The 13,693-nt window shown below is 40.4% G+C and overlaps 1 protein-coding gene across 1 annotated transcript in view; it reads left to right on the plus strand.

Moving 5' to 3' along the window:
- ACTN2 (actinin alpha 2) overlaps positions 1 to 13,693 on the plus strand; it is a 70,627-nt gene that overhangs the window by 14,898 nt on the left and 42,036 nt on the right. The window contains exons 2-4 of the mRNA XM_004578515.4: positions 10,188 to 10,302; positions 11,183 to 11,302; positions 12,736 to 12,822. Coding sequence (XP_004578572.2) covers positions 10,188 to 10,302; positions 11,183 to 11,302; positions 12,736 to 12,822 — 322 coding nt within the window. The remainder of the gene's footprint in view (positions 1 to 10,187; positions 10,303 to 11,182; positions 11,303 to 12,735; positions 12,823 to 13,693) is intronic.

The following is a 13,693-nucleotide window of genomic DNA, read 5'->3' on the forward strand; positions in this document are numbered from 1 at the left end:
CTGTGCTGCCTGCATTGCTTAACTTGAACTTGAGGATTATGAAAAGGTAGAGTTGAGTAACTGTAGCTAACAAGTAAGAATGTGGAGAATGATAAAGACTCTGGTTTGTGGTAATAAAATATGTGTGGGGAATTTTCCTGAGCAGGGAGGAAATTAACAGATGGGGATTTGACTTTGACTTCATGATAAATGTAAGATATTTATAAAATAGAAAAATGTGCTAAGTAATTTGACCCATATCCAGGATTATTTATGGTGATCAGGACAAGAAGGAACATTGAGACACAAACAGTGTTAAATGGGGCGTTTGACGTGGAGATGGAATGCATTAAGCCTGGATTTAGGACAGTTGTCCATTTCACAGACAACAGAAGCACACTCTAAGATCAGCAAATGATGGACTTGGGTGAATTTGTTATCATTCTTACAAATTCCTATTTGTCTTCATGATATCAATGAAATTTTGATCAGAACAGTGAATGTTTTAACTTATTCAAATGTTGACTTCTTTTCAGAAGACTAAAAGTATGTACTGAAATGCAATTCTCAAATAGAAATCTCATAAGTATGCATGCTCTTCAGAAAGTTCATGGAAAAAAATCCTAATTTACGAAAAATTACAGACAGATCATACTTTTTTGGCACCAATATAAACTTATCTTTCAGATCCATTTTTCACCAAACTTTCTGAAGTCCCATTGTATAAAGATTGAATATGTGTTAGAAATGTGACTTAAACTCTTTAATGTGAAAATTGGTAAAGCAGCATCACTGTTCCAAAAGACAGTTCAAAGTATGCACACATTTGTTGATTAGGAATTTTGAAATAAATGTCCAAATGAAGACACACTTGTTCTGTGGGAAAATGGAGGTTGTCTCACTGGAGAGACTTCGTAGGCATGTGTGTGGACAGTCATTCTGCCTTGCTGTCAGTTGTCCGTGACTTCGAGTTGTAGAGGAGCCTAGAAAGAGTGCCATGAGCAGTGGCCAAGTTTCCCATGGGAGCACAGCTTTTTCCCTATGTAAAACAGCCCTATTAGCAATTTTCCCCTTTCCAAATGCCATAGCTTTAATCTGTTCCACCCTTTCAGGAAGTTATAGGGAAGATTATATGTAACAGGGAGATCAGTCCTCAAATTGAAATTAGCCTGAGGTAGCTTACTTAGATGAAAAACTGAAAGCATTTACTCTTTTCCTAGCACTTTCCGTTTTGTATTCTGAACAGCCTGTGGACTGAAGAGTTGTATTCTGAACAGTCCATAGAAGACAGTCTGTGAGCCTGAGAGAAAGGCATGGTTCAGAATTTCTGATTAAAACCAGACCTGGATAAGATTATCTTTGCAAGTGCTGAGAGAGCCAGCTTTAACCTATCCACTTAAATTGTCATCCATTTAGTTTGATGCTATTTTTAGACACCCTCCTCAGTGGGTTGCCTGTTATTTTTACAAGGTATCTCCCTCTCTCTTTCTCACTCTGTCTCTGGCAAGATTACCAAATCTTAACATTTAAGGATTCTATAGTTAGGTTTGACATGATAATAATTTTTAAAACTCTGGAACTTGAGCAGAGATCCATTTTTAGCCTCTCAGTCTTTTTAATTTTCCTATCAAGGAAAAAGCTATCTTCCTTACATCTATATCAGAAAGTCTGACACACTATCATATTCAATAGTTATTAAAAATATTTATTTCATTTATTTGAAAGACAGAGCTAGAGAGATCTTCCATTTGTTGATTGACTCCCCAGATAGCTGCAGTGGTTGGTTCTTGACCAGTCAAACCCAGAAAGCTGGAACTCCATCCAGCTCTCCTATGTGAGTAGCAGAGGACCAACCACTTGGGCCATTTCCCACTGCCCTCCCAGACACATTAGCAGGGAACTGGAATAGAAGTGAAACAGCCAGGATTTGAACTGGTACTCATAAAGGATGCCAGTATCACAGGAGTGGTTTAATCTACTGTACCTCAATGCCAGTCCCTAACAGATAGTTATTGAACACCCCTGTGTTCCAAGCACTGTCCAGAAGACCAAAAGTCCTGCTTTCCCTTATATTGCTTTTACCAGCATTTCTTAGAATTTTCAAGTAGTAGTGATAATGGTGCCTTGGAAAACCCTTGAGTTATCTGTGAGCTTTCCTTCTTCTTGAGATTCTTAGGGAGAGTACAGTGGCAGGTATTTCGGGATTTTGTTGGGTATTTATAAGTAGCCCTAGAACTCAAGTTAAAAGCAGTGTTTTATACAGTTGAGGAAGTTCCAGTTTATTTATGACTTAGATCAACACAGTTTAAACTTGGGAGTATTGATACTTTGAATGGATATTAGCTCTGTGTGTGAACGTAGATTCTTACATGCACAAGAATGCTTGTGGGTCCCTATAGAAGTGAAGAAGACAGGATTGGTGGGTATGGCATTTATTTTTGGATCATAATTTTTTATTCATAATGTGTATGTATGCCTGCAGGCACTTAAAGGCCTGAGAAAGCAGTTGTGGGCTTTATTTTACAGTGGAATGCAATGGACTTGCTTTTTTATAGTAGTAAGTTTTAAGATTCTTTACCTGTTGTGTTATGAACCAAGTCCTGGTCAAATGTAGCTCATTGCTTTGTTAGGTTTTAACCACCTTTTATCAATCAGTGTTTTTTGAAAATTGCATGGGTAAAATGTTTTTATACCTTGTTGACACAACCTAATGTTCCGAACACCTTCTACCCTGAGGTATGTAAGATATGCTAACGATGCTCTCCATGCTCTGAACTGTGTGTGAGCACTTGTGACTGACCTGGAAAAGATAAAGACTTCACAGCCCCTGGATTAATGGATCCCAACCCTTCTCACCACCCCTTTATTTCTGTGCAGCAACATGCTATGATTGTGCTAAGCAACAGCAGGTTTAACCTTGGTTATAGGAGGCGGACTATCTTCTGTGCTCCAGTAGGCTTAAACTGTGACCATGGGCTCTCCTTATTTTTCCTGAGCAATCTTGCCTTGAGTGAGCAAAGTTCTGGAATGACTTAATTATTTCCTTTTACACCTTTTTCAATGCTGAAGCCTTGGAATTTTTCAGATCAGATGGTTATTCAGTCCTCATTATCCTGAACAAGTAGCTACCAGGGTAGATGACTTTCCTGAGAACTTCCTTGATGCTAGTGTAGATGTCTGTGGAAAGACCTTGAAAATGTCTGCTGAGAAGGATCTGACTATTTAAATCAAAGGTCATACCACTGGTTTCTGACATGGTTCTGGAGTGGCCTGTTGGTTGGGATTTTGTGTTGTTTATGAGGGTCACCCAGTGTGGATCTTCACATGATGTGTGTGCCTTTAAGGCCTTCCTAGCTGGGATTGTAAAGCTTTGTAGTAAACTAGGCTTTTCTGCTTTTGCCAGATCCAATCCTATGGAATGCAGGAATGGAATTTTTCCCCTTCCAGAGAGCCAGGATACACTACTCTGAGGACAGAATTGCTTTTCTTTTTCTTCCTCTGTCTTCTTCCTTCTTTTCTGATTTGTTTTGTTTATTTGGAAGGCAGAATTAGAGAGAGAGAGAGAGAGAGAGATGGGGGTGGCGGGGAGGCTTCCGTCCGCAAGTTCATCCTCAAATGGCTGCGACAGCTGGATCTGGGCCAGGTCAGAGCCAGGAACCCAAACTTCATCTGGGTCTCTCCTGTAGATACAGGTGCCCAAAGATTTAGACCACCTTCCACTGCTTTCCCATACAGAGTTGGAAGTGGAGCAGCCAGGATTCAAACTGGCACCCTTTTGGGATGCCAACATCACAGGTGTTGCCTTTTCTTGCTATGCTGCAACACAGGCCTCAAATCTCTTCTTACTAAAGCTGAAAGTATTTTAACTTCAGAGAAATGGATCTGGCCTTCCTCTTACGTCAGTAACCTGAGATTGCAAAAAATATGCTGGAGCCATCTCCCAACCTGCTTTTCCAAAATCTAATAAAAACCAGGAAAGTGATTAGAAGTCATCCTGGCAAATTGAAAATTTGTGAAGTAGAAAACACTGTTACGGTGATTATTGTAAATAGAGAAATAAACAGAAAATCAGCTTAATGTAGCTGTGATTCTCAGTGGTTTTACACAAGTGCAACAGTTTAGGTGGTGTTGCTCAAAGAACTTTTGCATTTCTTCTCCACTTGATAACCTGTTGAACTATTTCATAAAGCTGTTTCCCACCATGTCAGTCATTTCTTTATAGCCAGCAGAGCATCAGGACATGAAGGACAAATAATTGCATGGTGTCAGAGGCAGAAATAGAACTTGAGTTCTGAGCCATGACTGCAGGCCAGACCAGGCGTGCATGTCCTCCCTGTTCCCTCCTGGGGAGTCAGTTGTCCCTCCCTGTAGGATCCAGGGCAGGACAAGTATCAGGGTAAGTTCAGTATCAACAGTATGGGCCTCTAAATGTCTTGATTCCCTGAACAGTAAGTGATATGCAACCTAAAAAATTGAAGGTCGCTGAGTGCTCCCGGTTGTTTCTGACCTGACCCATAGTGCCGTATTATAATTGATGGATGTAAACACCGTAGGTTTGTTGGACTGCCTCCTCTTGAGCTTCATCCTGCCACTCTGCCTCAAAGTCCCAGGCCTCCATACACCGCAGCCTGCTTCGTTCAGAGAGAGCCTTGTGTCAATCACGAGTTTCTGTTTTTAGGAAATGTGATCTGAAAGGAGGATATTTTTGTAATTTTTACAGAAAAGACTACTGTGAAAAAAAGCACAATGAAAATGTATTGATGTGTTGTCAACATTTTTGTTGAGAGAAAATGGAAAGGTAAAACTTGAGCTGAGAATCTTTCTGCAATCAGCCTGAACTTAGAACCTGACTGCTAAAGACTTTAGAAACTACATCATATACATAATTAATTTATTTTATTTACTATTGTATTTGTTTGTTTATTTTGGTTCTCATTTGTATACCCAGGTAACAGTCTATTTCCAGATAGATTTGTGCATGTGGTCAGAGAGGTATGATATGATCACAGAATCTTTTCCATCTTCACCCTGTGGGATAGTCTACAATGTAAGTTGCCAGGACTGTAGGCTTAATTGGTTTGTAAAGAAATCAAATAGAGATGTACAGCAGTTGAATAACACCAATTTCTCAATAATTCAGTAAGAACATACATAACTTTCTTTCTATTAAACACATTGTATTGCTTGTCCTATTAAAATACAATTTCACTCAGAAAAAGGCAGAAGTCTTACAGTTCCCATGGAACGTTTACTCTGCTAGTAAGTCATATTATGAAAGATGGGATGAGGCTAATTCCTGCTATTGCATGTTCCTGGGAAGCTCCTCCGAATGATGTTTTTCCCTCACTCATGTTTCATGGGTTGTGGAGAATTTGCCAGGCCTCTAGAGAACGTTCGGGAGTGTAACAGAGGCTGAGACTCCCAGGGGTTGGAGTTGTCTTCAGTTTCAACACATGAAAGTTACAAGTTGCTGGAACATGGACCTCTTCTCCACACCTTGCTTTTCTGCTTCCTCTGCATGGAGAGTTTCCATCTATATCCAGGGAAGGCCTGAACAGGCAAAAGACACCATCCAGTCTTTCTCATCCTGGCACTAGTAACTCAGAAGTTGGGATTTCTGTATTTGGGAAGATGATCCTAATGTTTGCTCTATTTGTCTAAAGAATGTATGTAGTAAGAAAGTGTCTTCCACTGCATTGCTGTCTTTTCTCTCGGCATCTTGAACACTCTTTTCGTTCACTTTATCTATACTTCTTTGGAGAGTGAAAAGGACTAGAGACATCAGTGTTTCCTTTCTGGGGGTGGATGATTTTGTGCTTGCTCACTTTGGTCCTCTTTGTGTGGCTCCGACAATTTGCATGCATGTGTCTTGTTGAGATTTAAACCATCAGAATCTGCCACTAGGTGCAGAGAGACAGAATCAACTGTCTCCCAGAAGTCAGGTAGATGGAGGTCTGCCTGGAAGCAGGAGAGGATACTGGAGGATGATCACGCACCAGATTTGGGGCCAGCTTGGCTTCTGTCCTCCATAGCATGTGTCTGGGTCACAGAGCACCATTGCCCTTTAGAAAGGCTATCTGGGTTGATCGTTTAGTTCTACCCAAGGAGTTTATGTCTAAAATCATGCAGGCCTGTATTCATTACCTTTTGAGTTCTCCAAGGTTTAGATCCTGTGGGCCTTAAAAATGCATGCTGTTCAACCAGCTAGGAAGTCCACAAATTGACCTTCTGATGAAAAGTGTGGGGTTTTGTCACTGCTGTTAGTGTTGTTTTATCTCCTCCAGAACTAGCAAGTGTTTCACAAAATCGGAGAGAAATGCACAGGAACAGTCTCCTTCAATCATAGTAATTAAATCTGTAAATAGAATGAGAATCAAACATTCCAATAAAGCTTAAAATTCCTGCTCAAAGTATACTGGCCTCTTTGCAAGCAGTCGTCATGCAACAGTTGGAGTCCTTCTCTGTGTTTAAGTCGATTATTCACCGCTCTTTTTGGCTCTAAGGAGTACTCGTTAAAGACAGAGAAACTTCATTAGACTTCACTCAGCTAAGTTAAACAGACCTTTTAAATTAAATTTGTTCCCTAGATTTGTACTACTAATTACCTATGGTAAATTGCCTTCATTGTATATATACCTACAAAAAAGTAGTATTAAATGGATCCACAGTATTTGAAAGCCAGGAACAGGAGGTGAGCAGTTTGGTGGCTAAACATAATAAAAAGAGATACTTTTATTAGAAGCGATTAAAATAAGATTGCAACATGTGATGACTTGTAGCAGCAATATATTCCCATTTAAAAATAGGATCTAAATAAAAATGAGTCTATAAAATCTTTATATCATTTTTCTGTCAATTACTTATTATCACAACTTGCTATTCTCTTATGCCTTTTTCAAATCTCAAGTATATAACGTCATGTGAAACAGTGAACAAATATCCCTAAAGTAGTTTTACTTACTGAAACCTGGAATTTTTTTTTACTATAAGAACTTAATTATCTGGAAACAATCTAAATGTCCGTCAATAGAAGATAGTTGCATAGAATAGAACATATAGAATACAATAGAATACTACGTAACTATAAAAGGTGTGATACATACAGGTATGGAATACTCTATGCTATAATTTTTTTAAAGATTTTTTTTTTATTGGAAAGTCAGGTATTCAGAGAGGAGGAGACACAGAGAGGAAGATCTTCCATCTTTTGATTCCCTCCCCAAGTGACCACAACAGCCAGAGCTGCGCTGGTCCAAAGCCAGGAGCCTGGAGCCTCTTCCTAGTCTCCCACGCAGGTGCAGGGTCCCAAGGCTTTGGACCATCCCTTACAGCTTTCCCAGACCACAAACAGTGAACTGGGTGGGAAGCGGGGCCGCTGGGATATGAACTGGTGCCCTTATGGGATCCTGGCACGTGCAAGGTGAGGACTTTAGCTGTTAGGCTACTGTGTCAGGCCCTATAATATTTAAAAGGTTTATTTGAAAGGCATAGTGACAGAGAGTGGGAGGAGTAAAAAAGTGAGAGACAATGAGAAAGCTTGATTTTTCATACTCTTTTTTTAAAAAGATTTATTTATTTTTATAATAAAGGCAGTTTTACAGAGAAAAGGAGAGATAGTGAGAAATATCTTCCATCCTCTGGGTCACTCCCCAAATGGCTTCAATGGCCAGAGTTGAGCCAATCTGAAACCAGGAGCCTCTTCCAGGTCTCCCATACAGGTGCGAGGTCTCAAGGTTTTGGGCTACTCTCCTCTACTTTTCTGGGCCACAGGCAGGAAGCTGGATGGGAAGTAGCGCAGCTGGGACACAAACTGACAGCCATATGAGATCTCGGTGCTTGAATGGGGAGGATTAACCCATCAAGCCATTGCACTGAGCCCCCATACTGTACTTTATGCAACAGCTGGGGCTGAGTCAGGGCCAGGTTGTAAGCCAGAGACCAGGACGTCCATCCAGGTCTTCCACGTGGGTTTAGGGGCCTAAGCACCTGGACCATTTCTGCTGCCTTCCCAGGCATATTAACAGGAAACTGGAATAGAAGCAGAGTAACTGGGTCTTGAACTGGTACTCTTCCATGGGATGCTGACATTTTAAGCAGTAGCTTAACCAGCTACTCCACAACACTGGCCCCTCTGGGTTATAATTTTTCAATAGGTTAAAAAAAATGATGTACAGAATAATGTGTATAGCATTTGTATTAAAAGGAACACCCCCAAAATCTGTGTCTCTGTGTTAATACATGTATGAAAGCTTTTGGAGGGATACATGATATACTGAAGCCCCTTGGTTCTTTCTGGGGCAAGACATTGGATAGATGGGAAACAAGGATAACAGGAAGGCTTTGCATTTTATATAGTTTTGTAAAGCCATTTGGATTTTTAACTGTTTGAACTATATTTTTCTCTTTTAAAAAGTAACTATGAATTTAACATTTAAGTAAATAAATAATAGAGTCCCAAAGGAATGTTACCTTCAGCAAAAAAAAAAAAAAAAAAAAAATCAAACGCAGTGATTTTAAATGGTTCTATCTGGAGCCAGCACAATGGCTCAATTTGCTAATCCTCTGCCTGCAAACACGGCATCCTATATGGGCACCAGCTCATGTCCAAGTTGCTCCACTTCCCGTCCAGCTCCCTGCTAATGCACCTGGAAAAGCAATGGAATATGGCCCAAAGCATTGGGACCTTGCACAGGCATGGAAGACCTAGAGGAGGCTCCTGGCTCCTGGCTTCAGATCAGCTCAGGTCAGGCCATTGTGGCCATTTGGGTAGTGAACTACCTGATGGAAGATCATTCTCTCTGTCTCTCCTTCTCTCTGTGATTTTGCCTTTACAATAAAAATAAATAAATAACACTTAAACACAGTAACCACAGGCACATGTGACTTCTGAGTGCCTGAATGATAGCTGGTACAACTGCAGAGCCAAAAGTTACATATCCTTTCATCTTAATTGATTCCAATAGTTGCTACCAATAGTTCAACAGGGGCTACCATCCATACTGATTATTGATCCAAACTGTATAGAGTATCTTTTCTGTTTAGATCTGTTTTGGTTTAAAGAGTTTATTTCTTTTAGGAAAGACAATTATTATTAAGGCCCTCAGTTATTACTGCAGATACAAGAAAATGCTTGCATTTCCTGCTTGTCTTTAACTTTAATGCCATGACATACTTCTAAAAGTCAGTGACTATTAGTCAGACTTGACAAACCTCTTTATTACCCAGAAGAATCAATTGTTAAGGACACTTTGTCCTATTGTAGTCTTACGTGGGGGCAGTCTTCTCATTTTGAATGAGAATGGTTGGTCTTCTCATTTTGTACACAAACCCAGTTTCTCCAACCCCTGTCCCTCCACCCTGGAGTGTCACGTGACAGACACTTTGTTCTCAAGCCCAGCAGCTGTCGGAAGGCAAAGGGACAGTTTGCATTCTTAGCCAGCAGCTGCTAGAGTAATTTCTAATCTGGTGCTGGCAGGAAATAGTGCACAAGTGGAAGCTGAGTTAAAAGAAGCTTGAAAAATAAACAGAATGACTTTGAATGCCACTTAATATATCATCCATTTACCACTGAAGATTGCTCCCAGTAATTGGTTAACACTGTGTAATTGTGAGCTCTTCTAGGCTAGGACTCCATCTAGTCATGAAGTCCAGATTCCTGTTCAAGGCTTAGGAAATGTGAGTTAGGGTATTGGTGTCATTAAAAAAAAAATCGTGTATTTAAAAAATCAATTCAGTTACAAGTTTAAGGTTATTGATCATCTGAGGTAAACTAGTTGTAGATACTGTTACGTAATGTCAGCCTCCCTATGGTCTAAAGTAAGGCATTTTGAATAACATTCTTTAAATATTATCTATCCATAAGCTTATTTTTGTTGTATGCAGGAAATAAAACCCATGCTAATCTAAGTTTTACTTCCCCACAAGAAGAGAGGTTTTCAGAAATCTGTAGGTTATAGAAACAGTGCTGTTTTTCTTACAGAGCAGAAATTAGATTGGGATAGCAAATAAATGAGATTTGTCTCTACAGAGGAAATTTTGCTAAAATCTTATCTTTGGGTTTTTAGTTCTTCATTCCACCATATTCTGCTTTCTTTTGAAGGCCTGAGCAGCTGCAGACCCATGAAGTATGGTGTGTCAAGTGCCGAGTGTAAGAAAGTAGTTTGACCTCTCATCGGCCTGTGCTAAGTAGAATCTGGTTTTCATTGCAGACCTTCACTGCCTGGTGTAATTCACATCTAAGGAAAGCTGGCACCCAAATTGAAAATATCGAGGAAGACTTCAGGAATGGTCTTAAACTCATGCTACTGTTGGAAGTCATCTCAGGTTGGTGTTACACCCCAAGCACTTCTTTGTGTAATCAGTAGTAAGCCTCTATTCAAAAATGACTGTATAAACATTCCCTTTGAACTTAGCTGGGTGAGAACATGGTATAATTGGTAAAACAAACAAACAAACAAATAAATTTTAAAAAAACCTTTACAAAGAGCAGTTGGCCTGGAATTACCCTATTTAGAATTGACTTATTAAAATGATGTTTAGACCTCCCAACCTCAAGACAATATGAGACTTTTTTTTAAAAAGACGTGTGTATGATCACCAACCGGGCTACTGGCAGTTCAGCTAGTGTATATTCCAAAGTTATTGTGTATCCAAGATGCCACTATATTTTTCAGCAAGACCTGGAACATATGAATTAAAATCTGTTGAGGCTATGATTTACCCTGAGTTTCAGTTGGCTGGTTTAAACTTGGACTAGAGAATGGATCACTGTTGGAGAAGTGTGCCTGGGAAGGATGATAGCAAGTCTGCCCTGATCCATATATCTTCATAATCAGGTGTCTAAGATGAACCTTGGCAGCCAGCTTGGTGATTTGAACTAGGCCATCAAGACTTCCTCCAACAGCTAGTCAGCACCTCCAGGGAAACTAAACAGCTTCTCTCTTTTCATTGGTAAATTGGCCTGTGGGCCAAATCAGACTCTCTGAAGCATATGGCTTATACAGCATGGCTTCCTGTGTGGCCCATTTGATTGTTAGGTTTTTGTTGTTGTTATTGTTAATGTTACCTCCATGCTGTGATTGAGAGGAACTAGGACACAGCAGAAACAGGGAACTGTCTCTGTTTAAGGAGTGTGTGCTCTGAATATTGCTGCCTTTGGACTAACATTTTGTTATGTCTTTACTGTTTTCTTCTTATCCTGTAGGGGAGAGGCTGCCCAAACCTGACCGAGGGAAAATGCGGTTCCACAAAATTGCTAATGTCAACAAAGCTTTGGATTACATAGCAAGCAAAGGGGTGAAACTGGTGTCCATTGGGGCAGAAGGTGAGAAGTGTGAAGGGGTGGCTCTGTCTGTCATACCTGACTCCATATTGCAAGAATGAGGCCTGTAGCTTGAATTTTCTTCTTCCTCCCTCCCTTTCAGCAATACAGAGCTTACCTGGTGTTGGATTCTCTGTTAAAAATTAGAACCATGTTACTGTGACTAGAAAATCAGGTGTGAGAGTTACTTGTAAAAACAGAGTCATCGGGCCCGGCAGCATGGCCTAGCGGCTAAAGTCCTCGCCTTGAATGCCCCGGGATCCCATATGGGCGCCGGTTGTAATCCTGGCAGCTCCACTTCCCATCCAGCTCCCTGCTTGTGGCCTGGGAAAGCAGTCGAGGATGGCCCAAAGCTTTGGGACCCTGCACCCACGTGGGAGACCCGGAAGAGGTTCCAGGTTCCTGGCTTCGGATCAGTGCAGCACTGGCTGTTGTGGTCACTTAGGGAGTGACTCATCGGACGGCAGATCTTCCTCTCTGTCTCTCCTTCTCTCTGTATATCTGACTTTGTAATAAAATAAATAAATCTTTTAAAAAAAAAACCAGAGTCATCTACTACAGCAAGGAAGAATTTATACATTTCAGTGACTCTTAGCAAGAACCCGTTAATATGAAGGAAGTGGCCTCTTTGTTCTGTGTAGGAGGTTGGAATTCTGTCAAGGTTGGCAGGAACTAGGACTGCCTAAATCTGGTAATTCAGCCTTGCTGTCCCCACAGGGAGCGTGTTGAGAAAGACCAGGGCAAAGATGAGGCTGTTCTCCGAATTTTGTTCTTTTTTCTTTTCTGTTTATTTATTTATTATTTATTTTTATTGGAAAGTCAGATATACAGACAGAAGGAGGAACAGAGAAAGATTTTCCATCCTCTGGTTCACCTCCCAAGTGGCTGCAATGGCTGGAGCTAAGCTGATCCAAAGCCAGGAACCTGGAGCTTCTTCTGGGTCTTCCATGCAGGTGCAGGGTCCCTAAGCTTTAGGCCATCCTCTACTGTTTTCCCAGCCCACAAGCAGGAAGTTGGATAGGAAGTGGAGCAGCCTGGACATGAACAGTTGCCCATTATGGGATCCTGGTATATGCAAGGCGAGGACTTACCTACTAGGCTGTTATTTTAGGCCCTGTATTTCATTCTTTAAACACCTTAGTTGATACAGTCAGTCCTAAAGCTTTGGAAACTCTTTAGTAGATTTTCCTGGTAATGCATATGCAAGATTTGTGTTTATTATTAGCTCAGAATTAATTTAAACTGAAGACATTTGGTTATGAATATCATATTTATACTCAAATATACTGTGATGCTCATAAAATATAAACTTGTTTTTTCATATGTATAGTTTCCAGTAGCTTTGAAGTTAAAGTAATAGGAAAAAAATAGGGCAAAAGGCATATGCCAATGATGCTTTTTCTCCATTATCTCACCATTGTTTTTCTTACCTGTAGAAATTGTTGATGGCAACGTGAAAATGACTCTGGGTATGATCTGGACCATCATCCTTCGCTTTGCTATTCAGGATATTTCAGTTGAAGGTAAAACACATGGATAAGAATCTAATTGCATTGGTTTAAAATTTATCTGAAATTATGATTGAATAGCATATCATAAAGATGAACAACTCACCTAAATGATGGGATAAGAGGTATGTAAACCGTCTTTTCCTCAATTTTATATTGGTATGGAGAAAAGATTCCAGCAACGCTGTTTCATTCACGGGGGTGGAATCATTTTGAGAAAGATGAGCACATGTTCAGAACAGAAGTTGCTTTTCAAAATGAGCGTGCACTGAGCTTTGCTGCTTATTACACTAGTAAATTCACCAGGAGGACAGAACTCTAGACTTGCAATGGAAATATTTTCTTTCTTTCAGGTGCAAAAAATAATCCGTTGCCATCCAAGTTTGTTTTCTTTGCCCCCTTCTTCCTTCCCACCTTGCCCCACCTCTCACTCTCCCACCCCGCCTTCTCTTTGTGGTTGCTTTGCCTTCCAGCCTAGCAACAGTTTATCATTGCAATAGACTCATAATTTTTGGCACTGCTACCAAAGATAAAAATCTTTAGTCTCTTACGCCCACTGCAATCCCAAATATTTTGATAATTCAACACTATTGAAAAGTGTCAAACTAACATTTGTAAAATGTCTTTGCCTGGTTTGGCCCATGAGTCACAAAAGATGTAACTGCAGAATGTGTTTCACCCTGCTCTGAATTGTCCAACTAGTCATCCTGCCAACCAGGCATGCAAGTGTAGAGGAATGGGGTCGTTTTTTCTAAGTCTGCCCCCGGTCAGAGCACCCTCTGACTGGTCTTTGTGAGTGGTCTTTAGTTATTCATCAGTCAGCATTCAGAACCACTGTGGTGCCTGTTATTGTTCCAGGTGACACGAAGCCTGTGGTATTTACCCT

This window comes from Ochotona princeps, chromosome 10 (genome assembly GCF_030435755.1).
Source record: "Ochotona princeps isolate mOchPri1 chromosome 10, mOchPri1.hap1, whole genome shotgun sequence".
Taxonomy (NCBI): domain Eukaryota; kingdom Metazoa; phylum Chordata; class Mammalia; order Lagomorpha; family Ochotonidae; genus Ochotona; species Ochotona princeps.